The sequence below is a fragment of the Neomonachus schauinslandi genome, chromosome 15 (genome assembly GCF_002201575.2).
Source record: "Neomonachus schauinslandi chromosome 15, ASM220157v2, whole genome shotgun sequence".
In the NCBI taxonomy this organism is placed as follows: Eukaryota; Metazoa; Chordata; class Mammalia; order Carnivora; family Phocidae; genus Neomonachus; species Neomonachus schauinslandi.
In genome coordinates, this window is record NC_058417.1 from 9,434,608 (window position 1) to 9,452,912 (window position 18,305).

Sequence of the window (18,305 nt, forward strand, 5' to 3'; positions counted from 1 at the left end):
TTTCAGAACCTCTGCGCGCTGACAGCTCTCATCACCCCCTTGAGGATGACCCCTAAGGAGCGAGCAGACGTCTTAGCTGGTACCACTACCACCCTCTCCACCCCTTTTCTCCTGATGCCTTAGGACTCCTGCATCCGTTCCCCAACCCACCGGCGATGGCAACCTCTCCCTGTCCGCAAATGCTTTCCTTTCAGCCTTTGCACGAGCTCGGGTCGCTGCCACTTAAAAACTATTCAGTGCATACGCATTTTATAAACACGCGTTCCACCAAGGGAGAGCAATTCATTTGGACTGGAGAAAACTGGAAAAGCTACCGCGAGACAACTTTCCGGTCTTAGAATTTGAAGGATTTAAATGGTGGGGCGGGGGCTTCCAGCAAGAGCCAAGTCAGGGGGTCAGATTACACAGGTTCATCAGTCTGCCTGAAGAATTTGGTAAAAGTGCTAAGGAGAGCATGGGGGGCAGCAGGGGTATCCGGGATGAGGTGTCTGGAAATTCGGGGTTAAAACCGTGGAGGACTGGGGATGCCATCTGGGGCATCCTGCGGGCACTGGGGGAGCCTCTTAAGCCTTCAGGGTGCAGGGGTAACATGTTTCTCTTTCTCTTCCACCTTAGGAAGGCCCCTCTGGCTGCCCTGCAGAACAGCTCGGAAGGGTAGGAACCGAGCAGGCAGCCCAGAAGGGAAGGAAACCAATAATCCAGAGCCTGAAGGAAGCCAGGGAGCTCAGAGGCTTTGAGAGAGATCTTGGAGGTGGCTTTAAGGGGTGTCCGGAAGCTGTGGGAGAGGGAGGAGCGGTGGCTGTGTTGCCTGTGTCCACCACCACACATCTGTCATGACAGCGGGCACAGCATCCAGGAAAAGGACCACCCCGAGGCTGGGGGCCAGCAGGGAAGGGTCTCCCGTGCCTGAGTGAGGCTGAGAGTAGCCCAGCCCCAGACAGAGAGAAATGCTCACCAAGAGACACGCAGATATCAACCAGCCCAAGAGCCCATGAACTTTGCTTAAACAATGTTTCCAGGAGAGTTAGTGATGAGAAAATATTTATTTACATTTGCCACCAAAGTTTCCTGGAGCCCCAGAGCCAGCACGTAGGGCTGGGAAGATCCCCTACTCTGTCCTGCATCTGGGCCGTTATTGGGACTTTAGGAGCTGGAGGGGCAGTTGATCTTCCTCTGAGACATTGCCTTCCTCTAGTTGGGAAGCCGGAGCAGGATTCTTCAAGGTGCCTGTGAATAGGATGGAGAGCACTGCGGCTTGGCCCTTGGGCTGTGTCCCCAGGAGGACAAACAGGAGGAGGCCACAGCCATGAAACCACATACTCTGTGTATCGCAGGTAATCCTGAAGTCCCCAGCAACGCCTCTCCCTACCTCCCCCTTCCACAGGCATTTCCTGAACCCCTGACTTGGTGCCAGTTGGGGGCCTCCTCCCAGGAGCTCACCATCCCTTGGGTTAGAAACCAGAACACCTGAGACTTGCTGAAGAGCTGGAAGGAAGTGACAAGTAGGTGTTCAGGGAGCTCTGAGGAGAGCGTGAACCCAACCTGTAAGGAAGGCAGCAGATTTGGACACCCAGAGGAGCAGGAATGACACTTCCACAGAGAGCCAAGGAAAGCACAGAACAGGGAACACTGTGGAGGGACCGGCTGTCGCATGGAGGGAGGTGTGGGAAATGGGTCGGACTACATGCAGCACTGGAGCTTCGCCTCTACCCTGAGGAGTGAGGCCTTGCCGGCATGGGCCTCATGTAGTTTCTGTCTGCATTAGAGGGATAAGCCTGGAGCAGAAAGACTTGTCTAAAGGAGGGTGCAGACTGAGCCCTGCAGTGTGCAGAAGGGGGAGAAATGAGGGGTGGGGGCAGAGGGGCAAGTAGCCGCCTGGGAGGTTCTGAAGATACTCAGCACCAGGCTGAGGGGGACATTGAGCAGAGATCTTCAAGGCCTCCTGCCTGGGTGAGGAGAGAGAGGGGTTGCACACACACCACCTGGTAGGGCAACCCCACAACCATTCCTGTTGGGGATGTCCAGGTGGAAGGCCCAGCAGGCAGTGGGTATGGGACCGGGGTGTGGAATGCTTGGGGCAAGATGGGCAAGGTGACTTTCAGAGTCTTGGCACTGAAATGACGGGGTGGCAGGACTCGGGAAGGGAGACACAAAGAGGGCAGGCAGACGACCTATGGGTTTGTGAGGGCCATGGTCAGGGACCCAGGAGCCTGGGAGACCAGCAGGCTTTGGGGCCAGAGTCTGGAGGAGCCTCCCTACACAGGGGTCAGAGGTGATGCGGGGGCTGTCATGGGGAGGGGTCGGCGCCACAGGCACAAGCAAGTGGAGTCTGTTGGGAAGAGAAGGCGAAAGGAGAGGAGAGCCGACTGCAGATGAAGTGGGAGCTACTGAAGAGTCCAGAAAGGGCATGCTGTGGAGAAAGTTAAGCCTCGGAACAGGCCTCTGGGTGAGAGGAAGGAGCCAAGACCATTGGTGCAAGGCAGCAGGGGAGAGAGGAGAAGCAGTCCCCACACTAGAATGGCCAGGACGCAGCTCGCGACAGTGGGGAAAGGCATCGGAAGTGACTTCTCAGGGGTGTGGGGGCTGGGGGCTCCGGCAGTCGGGGAAAGCTGGGGATCAGCAAGGCTGGCCTATCAGTGGGGGCTCAGGGAGATGCCCCCGCAGCTGCGGGATAGGTGAGGGGCTCTCTCTAACCCCCGCTGGGTCCCCAGGCACAGCCCAGGGGGCAGGAGGTGAGGTCAGGTTTATGGCTGGACTGGGGGAAGCAGTAACAGCCTCAGTGTCTCCCAGGTGACAGCCTGAAACAGGCCAGTGAGGAGGTGGGGGTGGAGAGGCGAGAAGTGCTTGGATGTGGAGGGGTCCTGGCCCAGACACACACTCTCTCTCTCTCCAGGGCAGGGGCTCCGGCCACCGCACTACTCACCAGGGACAGCCGGCCCTGATGGCTCCTCACACACGGTCGGCAGCGTCTGCTCCCACGAGGCCCAGTTCACTTCCTCCACCCTGAGGGCAACAGAGCAGCTCCGAGGCTCTGGGAAGCCACTCTGTGCAGCATGCTTTGCCCCCGGAGAGGGGCCCGCGTAGACACGGGTAGCCACAGGGACCGGGAGGAGGATGGGCTTTCACCACCCTTCTCACTGGACACTGGGCCACCCACCATCCCGCCCCCCGTCCTTGTGGCTATCACCCTGCTGCCCCCTGGGCCACGTCTGCAGCGGAGGAAAAGGCATCTGTCCCTTCAGGCCGTGCACAGTGACCTGGCTTGCCCTCAACATCTACAGAAGAGTCTCGATCAGGTGTGTCTTTATGTTCCTGGGCTCCGGAGCCCTTCTGTGGCTACTGCACAAGCCAAAGACCCCTCCCCTCTCCTTGCTCAACTGCTGTCTCATGACAGCGTGTTTCTGGCTGTGCATTTGTTACCAGGTTGTCTCTCCCGTGGAAGCTTTGTTTTCTGTGGGAGGGTCATCGCCTCTGTGTCAGGCTGGGGGAGTGGGGAGGGCAGAGCAGACCGGCCAGGCGAGGCTAGTGTGCTTAACCTGAGGGTCCGTCTGGCTTCTTGGCCTCCTAACTGTCCCTATTTCAGGCCAGAAGGAGTAGGTCAGGGGCCACCAGGGAGGGGATAGGCAGTGAGTGTCAGGCCTGGGCCTATGGGATCTGGCATCCCTGACCTCCCCCACCCGGGGCAGCGTGCCTGGTGCTCCTAGGCTCTGCCTCTCCCACCAGACCTGACTCTTGGCAGCTTTTAAGAGAGTAAAGCTGGGAAAAAAAAAAAAGTAAGGCTGGGGGGGGCGCCTGACTGACTCAGAAGAGCATGTGACTTGATCTCCAGGTCGTGAGTTTGAGCACCACATTGGGTATACAGGTTACTTAAATGAAAATTTTAAAAAGGGGGGCGCCTGGGTGGCTCCGTCATTAAGCATCTGCCTTCCGCTCAGATCATGATCCCAGGGTCCTGGGATCGAGTCCCGCATTGGGCTCCCTGCTCAGCGGGGAGTCTACTTCTCCCTCTCCCCCTCCTTGTTCTCTCTCTCTTTCTCTTGGTCAAGTAAATAAATAAAATCTTTAAAAAAAAAAAAAAAGAAGAGTAAGGCTGGCCTGCCCCACGGCAGCCTCCATGGGTCACTGGGAGAGCAAGGCCTCCAGGCCGCCCTCCCCTGCCTCCCTGCCTCCTTCCCTCACCTGAAGCACCAGCGCTCGTCGGGGCTGCCGTCTGGCCTGGTGCCAACGGTCAACTTCACACCAGCCCGCTGCTTCTTCCTCCTGCACCACCAGTAGCCATTCTCCATCTCCAGGACAGAGATGGCTTTCTGGGGACAAAAGACACATCAGACAGCAGCCAGGAAGATACCTCACAGCACTTGACAGTATAACCCAGAGTCTGCTAAGCACGTGGATTTGAGTCTAGCTCCAACATTTGATTGCCTGAGGGATGGAAGCCCCGCAGCTCCCCCTGAATCTCAGTTTCCCCGATTGCAGATGGACAGGTGTTCGGAAGTCAGCACATAATGCGTGCCCAGCAATTACTTGCATGGTTACAGATTCCAGAATTCCACACCACGGGGTGCAGGAGCTTATTTGCTCTGCCCACACATGCGCCTGCCCACTGGCACACGAGCGAATTAGGTGGGGCACTGAACTTGCAGGTGAGGGTGCAGGCTCAAGAGGAGTAAGGTGCTTGCCCAAGCTCAACGGTGGATCGGTAAGAGTCCACCTTCCCAGCAAGGCTCTCTGAGCACCAACTGCCCACCTCCACCCCGGAAGCAGGTACTGCTTTTACAGTAGGCAGGTGTCACATCAGCCCCCATCTACAGGGGCCTCTGCACCCTGACTGCCCCCAGGCTGGGCCCAGTCCCAGGACTGCACATCCTGCCTCACCCCCCAAGCCGAGCCCACTGACTGTATGATGAACACAGAAGGGGAGCTGCATGAGGGCAAGGATTCTATCTCATTCTCGGCTGTGTTTCGCACCTAGAACCGAGCCGAGCTTTGCGATAGGCTCTCAAGAAATACTTGATCATGAGCATGATCACGATTAACACATTGAGCACCTACTATGTGCCAGGCCCTGTCCCAAGGGCTCTAGATCTATGAGCTTATTCGATCGTCACGATAGCCCTAAGAAGGAAAGCAAGGATGGGGGGCGGGGCGGGGGCTCAGCTCGGCTGGGTCCTGCACGCTCCTCACGGGGCCCAGGCAGAGGGAGGGGAGCCGCCCGCCGTACCTGCAGCTTCCAGATGCTCCAGCTGTCAGTGGCGACACTGTTGACGGTCTCGCTCATGAGGGCGATGAGCATGTTGAGCAGCAGGATGTAGGTGAGCAGCACATAGGCCAGCAGCAACAGCAGGACCACCCCGCGGAAGCGCAGCTGGTCCTGGAAGGCCAGTTCTCCCATGCCGATGGTGAACTTGAACAGCTCCAGGGAAGCGTCCAGGATGTCACCGTATGGGGAAGAGCTGCCCTCCTCATGCATCTGTCCTGCCCCAGGCTGCGCTGCCTCCGTGGCATTGGGACCCCTGGGGGCCCCGGGGGCCCGGGCTTCCCGGCTCAGGCTCACCAGGGCTGCAGGGAGGGGAGGAAGGAGGATCCTCAGCCTGGGGAGGCCAGGGGGCAGCCTCCAGGGTGTACAGAGTGGGCAAGGGATAGGCAGGGGCGAGAGGGGGGACTTTACCTACAGCGAAGCCGAAAAGGAAGACTAAGTAGACGAGCAGGAAGCGGAGCAGGTCCCGAAGAATGACCTAGAACACACACCCAGGAGCCAGGATGGGTGGCTGGGCCATCGGGCCTGACCCCCGACCCCTGCCTCAGCCCCAAGCATGGGTTCCCATGGACACAGCACCCACACGCACAAATGTGTGCATACATGAGGCCCCGTGGAGCTACACACAGTCTTTACAAAAACATCTAATCAGGGGCGCCTGGGTGGCTCAGTCAGTTAGGCGTCCGACTCTGGATTTCAGCTCAGGTCATGATCCCAGGGTCGTGAGATCGAGCCCCCAGCTGCTTCTCTCTCTCCCTCTGCCCCCTCCCCCTCACTCACTCTCTCAAAAAAAAATAGCATAGAGCAATCTGTAATGTTCTCATCTGTCTCTCTTAGTGTTTTCACGTCCCCTACCAGAATGTCAGCTGCAGCAGAGGTGAGGACTTGCCCATTTTGTTAGCGACTGAAGGAGCGTATTCCAACACTTAGAACAGGGCCTGGCCCGCAGGACACACTTCCTAAACTTCGGTTGAATAAGTAAATGAATAGAGAAAAGTCCACACGCCCGGACGTCCCAGGGCACGGGTAGGCAGATGAGCTAATGTGCATGGTGTCTGTGCCTCCACTGGCCTAGGATGCACGTACTCCCCTGGGGTCACATGTTTGCTTACCCGTGCAGAGCACAGACCCCTGAGGGCAGACGCCTGCACGCTCATACTCCTGCCTACAGTCCATGAGCGGCTGCCTTTGTACACACAGACAGACGTGCTCTCGCGTTTTCCTCTGCCCAGGTCAGCTGTGGAGGAGGGCGCCTGCCCGCTGAGGCCCAAGGGAGCCCTGCTGGAGTGTGGTGCCCGGCTTTGCCTGGTCAGGCTACACCGCGGCCACCCCCGTTTCATCTCTCACCTTCTGGATCATGACGCTGTAGATGCCCGTGTGCTGCAAGCCACGTGTGTAGTAAAGCAGGTTCAGCCAGCCCAGCACCAGCGAGGACACAAGCAGGGGCAGGTACCATTCCACGGCCAGGAAGCACAGCACCTCGGACAGCACCGTGAGCAGGGCCTGCACCAGGCTGTGCAGGGACAGAATTCGGGTCAGCTTGCAGGCCGCCTGGCGGGCCCCCCCCCACGTTACAGATTGCGGACCACTGCGCCCTCTCCCACCACGGCCTGATGCACGAGAAGGTCTCCATCTGTCTGGGGCCGGGCCCAATCGGGTGCACAGCGAGCGCTCAGTACAGGGAACTCTCAGGGATGGGAGGCCCAGGCCTGACAGCCGGCGCTTTGGTCCCAGGCCCCCGGCACTCCCTGGCTCCGGGTCCTCTCCTCTCGAGCCAGCCTGGTGCCTTCTGCCACACCAGCCTCTCCGGGGCCTGAGACAGGGGAGGGGAGGGGGGCCCACGTACAAGAGCAGTTCAAAGTAGCTGTCCACGAAGGAGATCCAGATGAACAGACGGCGCCTCCAAAAGTACCACAGCTGTGGGACGAGGAGCACAGGGGTGTGAAACGTGCTCTCCAGGCCATGGGGCCTTAGCCTGGGCTCCCCACTGTGCCCCTGCCTGCTGGCCTGGCTCTGTGACCTCAGGGGCTCAAGCAGCCTCTTGGACTTTGCGGGGCAGCGGCAGAGTGGGGGGGAGGCTCATGAATCCTGCTGAGAAAGCTTTGAAGCCTGTTTCCAGAAAGTGTAGCCACCCACAGACATCCAGACAATGCCAGGGGCCTCCGAGCTCCCTGTGGATCCAGATGAACCCGCTTACTACTCCTAGTGAGGGGAAGAGCTCCCTCCCCTCCCCCACCCCTGGCCTCACATGGACACCCCCCCAACCTGGATCTGGTCCCGAAGTCCTGCCCACTCTGAGAGAGGCTCAGTGTCACAGTGCCTAGCCTTGCCTCCCGCATTTTCACCTCAAAAGGCCCTGCTGGGGGAGTCGGCCTGAGCCTGCTCCTGCCCACCTGTCTGTGATCCCCAAGTGAGGAATGCCCCAGCCAAGGGACCTGGGGGTGGGGGCACTGCCGAGGAGTCACAGCAGTCACGTGGTACCCCACGGGTACCCCCAGAAAGCGCAGCAGGGAGGTACCAGCCCCAGAACCCAAGGCCCTCAGCTGCCCTGAGGCTGGGAGGGGTGGGACTGGGTAGAGGATTCGGTTTCCGTGGTTTCCCGAGAAATGAAGGGATTGTGGTTAACTCTCTCTAAGGCCCCTCCTGGCAGGATTCTATGTTTGCTTCTGGGGGGTTCTGGGAGGCCATAGAGTTGTCTGGGGGTGGGGGTGGGGGGAATGGGAAGAGCCCTCACCTGGCCCACGAGGAGGTAGACCCCCCCAAGCAAGACCAGGATGTGGCCCAGGAGCAGCGCGGGGTCTCCAGCAGTCACTTCTGGGGGCAAGAAAGCCTGTGGAAGAGACACTCTGGTAGGACCTGGGGCCTGGAGTCCCCTTCCAACCGTGAGACTCTTGGCCGAGGGCCCGGTCTGAGCATGAGCTGTGGAGAGGCCACGCAGAGCCACACAAGGAACACGGGCTCCTGGGCAGGACCCCCGCATTCTAGCCTATCAGAGAGGCACACTGTCGTGGTTTTGAGGGTGGGGTCGGGCGCCAGACTGCCCGGGTTCAAAGCCTCAGTGTGAGGATCTGCAGATGGGTCTGGCCATCCATGCCCTATCTTCTTCCAGGCTCGTTCCCAGGAGGCCTCCCCCAGAACGCGCCCCTGCCCGGCCTTGCCTTCTCCAGGGCCGGCTGGTGGTAGGCCACAGCGGTGAAGAGGAACATGTAGGTCAAGTAACACAGGAAGTTGAAGAAGAATTTGGGGATTAGCAGGTCCCATTTTGCCTGCAGCAGTCTGTTCAGCGGTTCCAAAACCACCATTCGGTGTCGGTGCTGGGGGTGGGAATGTGAGAGCTAGGGGTACATTCAGCAAGGATATATATGGGGCCCGCTCAGGTCAGGCTCGATGCAAGGGCTGAGGGAAATGGGGGGGGGGGGACTCCAAATGAGCCCTCCCCACTCGGCCTCCACCCTACCCTCATGGCTATGGGCTGACGGAGTGCCTCATTCTCCAGCCCAGAGCAGGTGTCAGTCACCAGAGGGGCCCTCAGTGGTTGCCCCCAGGCCCCCCCGGCATGCTCCCCAGGTTGGGTGAGACTGGTGTGTGGAATGAGCATGGGCCCAGTGGGCACATCCCCACTGGCACAGTCCCGGGGCAGCTTTGGTCCCAAGGGCAGCCCTGAATTATGGACCTTGCAGGGAGCTCTGCCGGGTCCCCTTACACACACCCCCGCCCCCGTGGGCTCACCGGGCTTCTGCAATGAAAGGCAATGATCTCCAGCACTGAGTTCTCCTCCCAGCTGTCCACGGAGGCCAGATCATACAGCGACACCCGGACTGGCCCGTAGCACCACTCAGTAAACTTTCGGGAAAGTGACTGGCACGGCCCTGCAAACTCCCGCTGCAGGATGTGCCTGAAAATCTGCAGGGTGGGCCACATGAGCTTGGCCTGCACAGCCACCTCTTGGCATTGACCTGCGGGGGGTGGGGGTGGGGGTGGGGGCCTAGGAAACACTCAGCACCCTGCAGAGCTGCCCACCACCTGCAAAGCTGCAAGCAGACACATGCACACACCCCGGACACACGGGTCCTTGTGTGTATGAACGCTCACACATGCCACGTGCTCATCCACAATATAAACACTCCCATCCACTCCCATATGTCCAGGTCTGCAGTGAACCTGGCTCTTCCTTCCCCACTCCTGCCCCGAGGCCTCTTCCTGGACTCCTATCATGGCAGAGGGACCCCCAGCCCAGGGCTCCTGGGGGCCCCTTGAGATCCAAGCTACACGTATGTGTACACTTCTGCGGTCAGAGCTCAGAGCTTCCAACAGACTAGAAAGCATCCCTAAGTCGAACAGGTTAAGAGGCAATTTGGTTTTGGCGTGCCTGGCTGGCTCAGTCGGTGGAGCAGGCGGCTTTTGATCTCGGGGTCGTGAGTTCAAGCCCCATGTTGGGTGTAGAGATTACTTTAAAAAAAAGGAAGAAGAAGCGGAGTGCCTGGATGGCTCAGTTGGTTGGGCATCTGCCTTTGGCTCAGGTAATGATCTCAGGGTCCTGGGATCAGACGGGTCCTGGGATCAAGCCCTGCGTCAGGCTCCCTGCTCAGCGGGGAGTCTGCTTCTCTCTCTCCCTCTGCCCCTCCCCCTCGCTCATCCTCTCCCTCTCAAATAAATAAATAAAAATCTGAAAAAAAAAAAAAAGAAGCAATTTGGTTTCACAAATGAGGAATGGGGAAAGGAAAGGCCACCCAGCCATGCCTCTGGACAACAAAAGGAGGTTCTCACACCACAGGAACCTCAGGGAATAAAATAGTAAAACTTCCATTTATGTTTATTTTTACCTTAAGCTTTAAAAAGCCTGTGTTCGAAGCATGGGGCCCTGTGTAAAATGCACAGTTTGCACGCCATGAAGCTTCACTGATAATGAGGCTCAGACAACCTACTGGTTGTCATTAGAAAAAAAAGCAGAGCTGAGTCATGCTTACTTTTTATACCAAAATAACTTCCAGCCAAATGAGTTTTAGGCATTCAAAATAAAACTGCAAAAGTCTGGAGGAAAATATGGATACAGAATATATATGTACACGCACACACACAAGCTTTTTTATAGATACAGCCTCAAAGAAGGCATTGAACAGTAGCAAAACCAAGGAACTCTAAAGGAAAACATAATTACAGTTGTATATAGGAAAATGTAAAAATTCTTCAGGGCAAAAAATCCCGTAAGAAATGTTTTTATGGGGCGCCTGGATGGCTCTGTTGGTGAAGCAGCCGGCTCTTGATTTCGGCTCAGGTCATGATCTCAGGGCCCTGGGATCAAGCCCCGCATCGGGCTCCCTGCTCAGCGGGAAGCCTGCTTTTCCCTCTGCCTCTGCCTCTCTCTCTATCTCTCTCTCTCTGACTCTCATGAATAAATAAATAAAACATTTAAAAATAAAATAAAATAAATAAATCTTAAAAAAAAGAAATGTTTTTACTATCAAAACAGGAGAAAAATTTGCAACTATTATAGAAAACAAAATGCTAATGCATTCCTTATAAAGGACACTTACCAATCAATCTGAAGAAAACCTAATAGCAAATCTAATGGCATAATAGGCAAAGAATATGAAAAGACTGTCTCTTAATCAAGGAACCCAAATGACTTAAAAATCCCAGTGTTTTATAATGTAATATATCAGTTCAGTAGTTCATATATAATTTATCAATAAACACACATACATTAGAGGTGCATGCTGCATGTGTTCTTACTACCAGGAGAGTTCAGTCAAAAACTGTGGACACTGGGGTGCCTGGGTGGCTCAGTCAGTTAGGCTTCTGCCTTCGGCTCAGGTCATGATCCCAGGGTCCTGGGATCAAGCCCCATGTCCGGCTCCCTGCTCAGTGAGGAATCTGCTTCTCCCTCTCCCTCTGCGCCTCCCCCTGCTTGTATGCATTCTCTCTCTCTCTCAAATAAATAAATAAAATTAAAAAAAAAAAAGTAGGGAGACCGGTGATCTAGAAGACTGCTCCGGGCTCTCTCTGCAGAAAAATCAGAGCGAGTCCTGTTGCTTCCTGGATGGGTGGGGAGGGGATGGGGGCTAGGTACTCACCTCGATTTTGCCCTCCTTGGCGGCCAGCTTCAGGGGCGTGAGGCCCTGCAGGTTTGGGATGTCCTCGAGCTGCACTGTGGGACAGAGACGGGCCCCCGCGAGGAGAAGCCCATCATACATGCGGATCACCAGTGCACTGTTCTCGGCTGAGTTGTCTGCGATCATGACCAAGGCGTGCAGCGCCGTGTTGCCCAGTGAGTCGGCCGCCTGCAGCCTAGCAGGCTGATGAGGGTTCTCCAAGAGGTAGGTTACCACATCCCACTGCTTGGTGCACGCGGCCAAAGAGAGGGGCAGCTCGCCTGGGGGCCGGGGAGGGGGGCAGCTTGAGCCTCAGGCCTCCCAGCTTCCACCTGCCTACTCCTTGTGCTCCCTGGACAGAAGGCCAGGCCTCCTTCAAGAGAGTCAGGCACCCACAGGAGAGGACAGAACGCTGCCTTGGGATCCTGGGCCCACCCAGGTCTGTGCTATGAGGGAAGATGGTTCCTGTTCCCCTGGAGGGCAGCTGTGCCTTTTCCACTCGTAAAGGCAGCCCTGTCCAGCTCTTGACCCAAGGGAGATGTGACCAAAGCTCTTTACCATCTAAAGGAGCAGAACATGGGGCCTAAGCTTTCGGCTCTGGTGGTGATCTCAGGGTCGTGAGATCCAGCCCCGAGTTGGGCTCCACATTCAGTGCAGAGTCTGCTTAAGACTCTCTCTCCCTCTCCTTTTGCCCCTCCCCTGCCATGCTCACTTGCTCACTCTCTCTAAAATAAATAAATCCTTTAAAAAATAAAATGGGGGGGGGCGCCTGGGTGGCTCAGTTGGTTGGGCGTCTGCCTTCGGCTCGGGTCATGATCCCAGAGTCCTGCGATCGAGCCCCACATCAGGTTCCCTGCTCGGTGGGAAGCCTGCTTCTCCCTCTCCCGCTCTCCCTGCTTGTGTTCCCTCTCTCGCTGTCTCTCTCTGTGTCAAATAAATAAATAAAATCTCAAAAAAAAATAAAAATAAAAATAAAAAAGAAAACAGGGGCGCCCGGGTGGCTCAGCTGTTAAGCATCTGCCTTTGGCTCAGGTCATGATCCCGGGGTCCTGGGATCGAGCCCCGCATCAGGCTCCCTGCTCTGCGGGAAGCCTGCTTCTCCCTCTCCCACTCCTCCTGCCTGTGTTCCCTCTCTCACTGTATCTCTGTCAAACAGATTTAAAAAAAAAATCTTTAAAAAAAAAAGAAGTCTTCTGGGGCGCCTGGGTGGCTCAGTCGTTAAGCGCCTGCCTTCAGCTCAGGTCATGATTCCAGGGTCCTGGGATCAAGCTCCGCATCGGGCTCCCTGCTCTGCGGGAAGCCTGCTTCTCCTTTTCCCACTCCCCCTGCTTGTGTTCCCTCTCTCGCTGTGTCTCTCTCTGTCAAACAAATAAATAAAATCTTTAAAAAATAATAAAATAAAATAAAATGAAGGCCCTATCTGGTCAGGTTTCCCACACACAGTTCTGTCAGCCCCTTCCCTCCCCCGGTCTGGATGTGGATGTGTGGGGAGCTTCCTTGCCCAGACAAGGCTAAAACATCTCCTAAGACAAACTGCTTTTGCAGGCAGCCCAGTGATTAGAAGCATGAGCCCTTGGGGTTGAACAGATCTGGGTTTAAGGGCCCAGTCCTGCCACACATTAACCATGTGACCTTGGGCACGGCCTTATCTCCTCCGCACCTCAATTTATCCAAGAAAGGCTCCTCACCAAAGTAGAAGCAAGTCCCCTGGCTCTTTTTCTGGAAGAAGTGGCCGCAGGCCCGGGCATGCACATTGGCCCCATTCTCCACCAAGAGCTTCACACACTGCAGGCTCCTTTTCTCGATAGCAATATGCAGAGCACTGTGGCCTCGGTAGTACTCATCCGTGCATTGGGCGTTGACCAGGGGCTGGGGATTGCCAGAGTCCCGGTCGATCTGAAGCAATGGCAGGATGCAGGCGTTGGCCCCATCCTGCAGGTTCAGCACGGCCTTCATCAGGCACGTCTTGCCCGTGGAGCCCTCTGTGGGAGAAGGGGAGGGGAAGGGGCAGCAGGGTGCTCAGGCGTGGAGTGGCTGGGCTGCCCACCAGCCTGCATAGTGAGCCCAGGCTCCAAAGTACCCCTTGGGAGGATAAAAAAACGATTGTCACACACACAACTGGTGGAAGCAGAGTCATGCTGCAGTGTATGAAGGCTCCAGCCAACAGGTATTAAAATACCAACAGGTATGACTATAATTTCTGCCCTAGAAAATAAGTTTCTAAGGCATAATTTGTTGTCCATGCAACATGGTCTACACCAGAACATTCAGAGCACATGTTTGCTAAGTGTCTCCACCGCTTAAAGGCTCTGTCTCCTCGGGCAGGTCACGTGGCCTCTCTTAACCTCAGTTTTCCTGACTGTGAAATGGGACTATTCCAGGCTTGTTCTAAGGGCCGAATGGGATTATATACAAAATTTTTAGCACCCAGAGGGCCTGGCATGCAGTAGGTGGAGGCCAAAAACGACACACAACCTAAATGGCCATCATTAAGGAATTAGTTAACTAACTTGTGGTAAATGTACACAGCAGAAAACGCTGTGTTTGTCAAAGTGACTGACTTAGAGGTCTATGTACTGAAGTGGAAAGTAGGAGATGTAGTATACGGCACGACCCGTTACGTAAATATATACCTAATATATTTAAAAGCTTTGAAAAGAGATTCGCCAAATCATTAACAGGGATCCAGGATGTCCTACTGTTTTTACCCTCAGCTTTAGACATGTCATTCTTAACTGAATCTTCTAGAATACACAAATGCTATTTTTCTAATCAGCCCAAACGATCAAGATACTTCAATTTGGGGCAAAAAAATGTTCTGAGATGGGTGAAGTGTATGGTATGTGTATTACATCTCAACAACACTGTTAAGACAAAAAGAAAAAAGAAAAAGAAAACAATGCACTGAGGAAGCCCGTGAGTACCCATTTGGCCACTGAAATGGGCTGAGGACGGCAGAAGTAGGTCAGGAGCCCGTGGGGTGGGTGGACGTGGGAGGCACAGCCTTGACCAAAGTAAGTCATTCGGGCCGGAGGGTTGCTGAGAACACCCGGCCCTTGGCTCCTGACCACGGTCAAGGCCGACCTGTCAGCCGAGTCTCAGCACAGTGGGCAGGACTGCAGTAGCTCTGGCCCACAGGGCAGGCCTACCTGTGTACTCTGAGTCGGTGAGGTACTTGCTGGTCCGGGACAGGTACTCCGGTAAGCCAGCCAGATCCTCAGGGACACCCCGGGCAACTGCGCTGAAGAGCCGATCGCGGTCAAAGCGGTTTGGGTCCGGCTGGCTGTGGGGATTGACTTGTGTCTGATGTTGTGGAAGAACCATGGGCGCCCCCAGGAAGCCCCCGACCCCGGGGATCCCTTGCAGGGAGTCCCGTGAGCACTGTGCACTGTGCAGGCTCATGAGCCCCGTGGGACCTTTCTGAGCACCTCTAAAGACGAGGTGCTGTAGCTGTTTAGCATCTAGCAGTTTCTGGTGACACGGAAGGGGAAGGAGCGTGGGGTACCCCTCCTGGGGATGCCCCTATCCACAGAGGCCAGCCCACACCTGGGGCTCCTGAAACCATGGCCAGCAGATGTGAAGGGACAAACAAAGGTGGGGGGGCTCTTTGATGCTCTGGGGGAGCCTCAGGTCCCAGCTTCACCAAGGAAGGCTTTGGTGACTCTCTCGTGAGTGGGGGATGGTTGGGCTCGGTCACGTGTTAAGCTATAGCTGTGTGACTGATGGAGGCAGGCCCTGCCTCCTCCATGCCGGGAAGCCACGTGTCTGCTGGGCCTGACCAGACACACTCAGCTGCCCAGCAGGCCACGTGGCCACATGACCGAGAGGGCCCTGTGGCTGACTAGGGAGCCCTATGGGCAGTCCCGCCGCGGGAAGTGGCTGTTTGGAGAAAACACTTCCTGTCACAGGGTGGCATCCCCGTCTTGGGGTAGGGCAGCCCAGAGAGAGCACAGATTGGCGTGCGAGGGGGCTATTCTGCCTGTCAGGCAGGCTACCCGGCTCCCAGAAGCCTCACGCGCATCCTCCCCTGGCCTGGTCTGAATCTGACCGTGGTCTTCCAACACCAACGATATGGGGTCTCCAGGCTGGGATGCCAAGGGCTGGGGCCACGTCTCAGGCATGAGGGCTGAGGAAGGGGCTTCTCTGACAGAGTCCTGCCTTGCCCAGGAGGATTCGCCAGCCTCGTGCATCGGACTTCACACTGAGCGGGGAGGCCGGGCGAACCCCACACATACCCGAAGGGGCACGGGGGCTGGGCCAGGCCACCAAGTCTGACTCAGGGGGCCCCACCCTCATTTGCTGCCTCACCTGACACCTGCTTTTTTGCGGTAGTTGAGGTTCACTTTGATCTGAGGGGGGGAGTGCCGGTCCTCCCCCTGGAAGGGTGACTCCATGGGGGGTGGCCCATCCCCGAGGCCCGGCTTTCCTTTGTCCCCCTCACCGCCATCTTCTTGGCCTCCATCCCACGTCTGGAGCCTGAACGCCAGAGGGCTGGAGGGCGAGGCCATCCTAAGGGGAGGAGGCTGCTCTGTCCAGCTCAAACCTGGCGGAGACAGAGTCGTCAGAGGCTCCTCCTTCTTCCCAGCCCCTGGGTTGGGGTGGGAGGTCTGGCTGAGGCCTGCAAAAAGAGAAGTTTAGAAGCTGAGTACAAGTAGACCCACCCACCGAGTCAGCCGTGAGGGAGGCAGGCAGAGGGTGAGGAGAGAGGGAGGGCCCTGGAGTGAGGATGGAACAGGGGAGGAACAGGGAAGGAACAGGGACCCAAGGGGTCTGCCTATTGACGTAGTCCCACACGAAGGGCTGAGATTGTCCCTGACTTTCCCTCCGGGACTTCCTGATATCTGAGAGACCACAACCGCTTGATGCAGGATAACAGACTTTTGAGTTCACACAGCTCGAACCTTTCTCTGCCTCACTTCTTGTCCAGCGGCCGATATTCACAGCAGGTAAGAGTTCTGTTGCAGGCCAGAGGCGGGTCATTCACCCTCTTGCCACAGAACAGGAGCATGCTGGGGGAAACGGTTGGAAAACCGGTCTATCAAACCTCTCATCTTGCTACCAGGACAACTAAGGCCCGGAAAAGGGAAGTGACTTACCAAGGTTTTCAGCTGTTGGCGGAGCCTGGTCTACATACAACCACAGCACCCTACCATGACGATCCTCTTCAGTTCTCAGTATCTTTCAGGGCCCATCCCTGTTTTCGGTCTGATTCATCTCTGAAAGCATCAGAGGCTACCTCTCTCTGTGCTTTAGGGTGTCTGGGGGCTTCAGAGTGGGGAGGGAGACCCCTGGCTGGCGGCCCAAGCTCCCCCTGACAGGCAGCCCCACCTCAGGCCCTGGCTGGGGCTCTGGGCTCTGACAGGGGGTGGTTAAGGGGAAGGCGCTGTGCCCCCAGCAGGTAGGAGCAGAAAGAAGGAAGAAGAGTCCGCCATGGGTGGGGGGGACAGCAGGGTGGGAGAAGGGGGCAGGGAGCAGAGAAGAGCATGGGAAAGGAAAAGAAGGGCCAGAAGTAGAGAGGGTGGGTGGTGGCAGGGCTTGGGCTGTGTCCCGTCCAGGCTCCCACAGCCCTCAGGGACCTGGTGGGGGTGGAGGAAGGACGCATTTTCCCACAGAAGCAGGGGAGGCCGGGACCTGGCTCACTGCTTCGACATGCAGGGTTTTTTTGTTTGGTTGGTTGGTTGGTTGGTTTTGATTTTTTACTTCAGCATGAGCCACCACCTTTCTGCCCAATCTGGGGCGTCCTCCCCAAGCCACACACCGTTTAGCCTGGCGTGGGTCCCTAACCATCCCCCCATCCCCCCAATCTGCCTCACCGGCTGCCCCCCAGCCCACCATTGCCAAGCGTCAGCAGCAACAGCTCCCTGTCCAGCCCCCCGCCCCCCTGTCCTGGAGCCCTGAGCCGCACCGGCCGGGAGGAAGGGGTCTGGCGGTCCAGGTGGAGGCCGGAGCCCCTTGAAGACCCTGGCTCGCGGGGCTGGAGAAGCAGGGAGCCCCCGCCCTCGGGCTCCCCTGCCCTGATCAGTCACTGTCGGGCTCCGGGCCGCCCCGTCCCCAGACGTGCCCCGATCGCCCCCCGACTTACCCCGCAGGCCGAGGCTAGGGCGTGGAGGCGGGCCGGGCCAGCGGACCGCTGGGATCCCGGGCCTCCGGGACCGCGGGGGCTGCGGGAGGAAGTGAAGCCGGGAGGGCGGCGGACGCTGGCTGCCGGGAGCCGCAGAACCTCCCCGAGCCTGCTCTGAGCTCCGCCAGCGCGCTGCGGTCTCGGGGTGTTCTACACCCTCAGCCCACCCGGCCCGCCGGCATGGTGGGGAGTGGGGGGAACTCTCCCGGCTCGGGACAGGCTGGCCATCGGTGAGTGACCATCTGGGCCACTGGCCACACCCTGCTGTCGGGAGACACGCCCCGCCTCCCCACCCCCACTGTCTAGCCAAGGAGGGCCCAGGTGGGGGTGGGGGCAATCAGAGGCAACCCTTGGGTGCTGGGACCTCGCCTCAGGTGGGAGCCGGCACGGAGTGTGTGTGTGTGTGTGTGTGTGTGTGTGTGTGTGTGTGTGGTGGGGGGGGGGTTCTTGCCCCACTGTGCTGACGTCTACCTTCTCCCGTGCCCACCACGGGCCTTCCAGGGGACCCATCACAGGGCAGATAGAGCTAATATGGACGGGCCCCAGGGAGAGGAGAGACTCAGCCCAGCACACGACCCTGGGAATGCACGCCACCCAACCAACTAGCAGTTTGAGGGGATTTTCCCACCTCCCGGGGCTTTCCCCCCAACCCCCAAGCCGGGGTGGGGGGGTGGGCTCCTGTCAGGGGCACACTTCCTTTAGTGAAAGGCGCTTCCAGCACCAACCAGCAGGGGGGGACAGGGAGAAGGCTCCAGGTAATGCCGAAACCAAAACTGGTAGGGAGGGATTCCACACTGGGGCTTAAGGACTCAGTCACCCACCAAGTAGACCTAGG

General features: G+C 57.4%; 1 protein-coding gene across 2 annotated transcripts; it reads right to left on the reverse strand.

The window, feature by feature from the left end:
• Positions 1–1,028: 1,028 nt before the first annotated feature.
• On the reverse strand, positions 1,029–16,329 carry TRPV2 (transient receptor potential cation channel subfamily V member 2). 2 transcript variants are annotated; one of them, XM_021694692.1, is made up of 15 exons: positions 16,251–16,329; positions 15,658–15,967; positions 14,499–14,632; positions 13,038–13,331; positions 11,332–11,630; positions 8,987–9,160; positions 8,416–8,571; positions 7,992–8,087; positions 7,104–7,174; positions 6,605–6,770; positions 5,669–5,735; positions 5,222–5,559; positions 4,180–4,307; positions 2,924–3,003; positions 1,029–1,227 (listed from the first exon to the last, which is right to left on the reverse strand). In XM_021694692.1, exons 1-15 carry the CDS (start codon positions 16,327–16,329, stop codon positions 1,133–1,135), a joined length of 2,487 nt encoding a protein of 828 aa, XP_021550367.1. In that variant the 3' UTR covers positions 1,029–1,132. The 2 variants fall into 2 exon arrangements, with proteins under 2 accessions (XP_021550367.1, XP_044777530.1); XM_044921595.1 differs by having other exon boundaries at positions 1,060–1,227; positions 7,992–8,071; positions 8,400–8,571.
• Between the last annotated feature and the right edge of the window lie 1,976 nt (positions 16,330–18,305).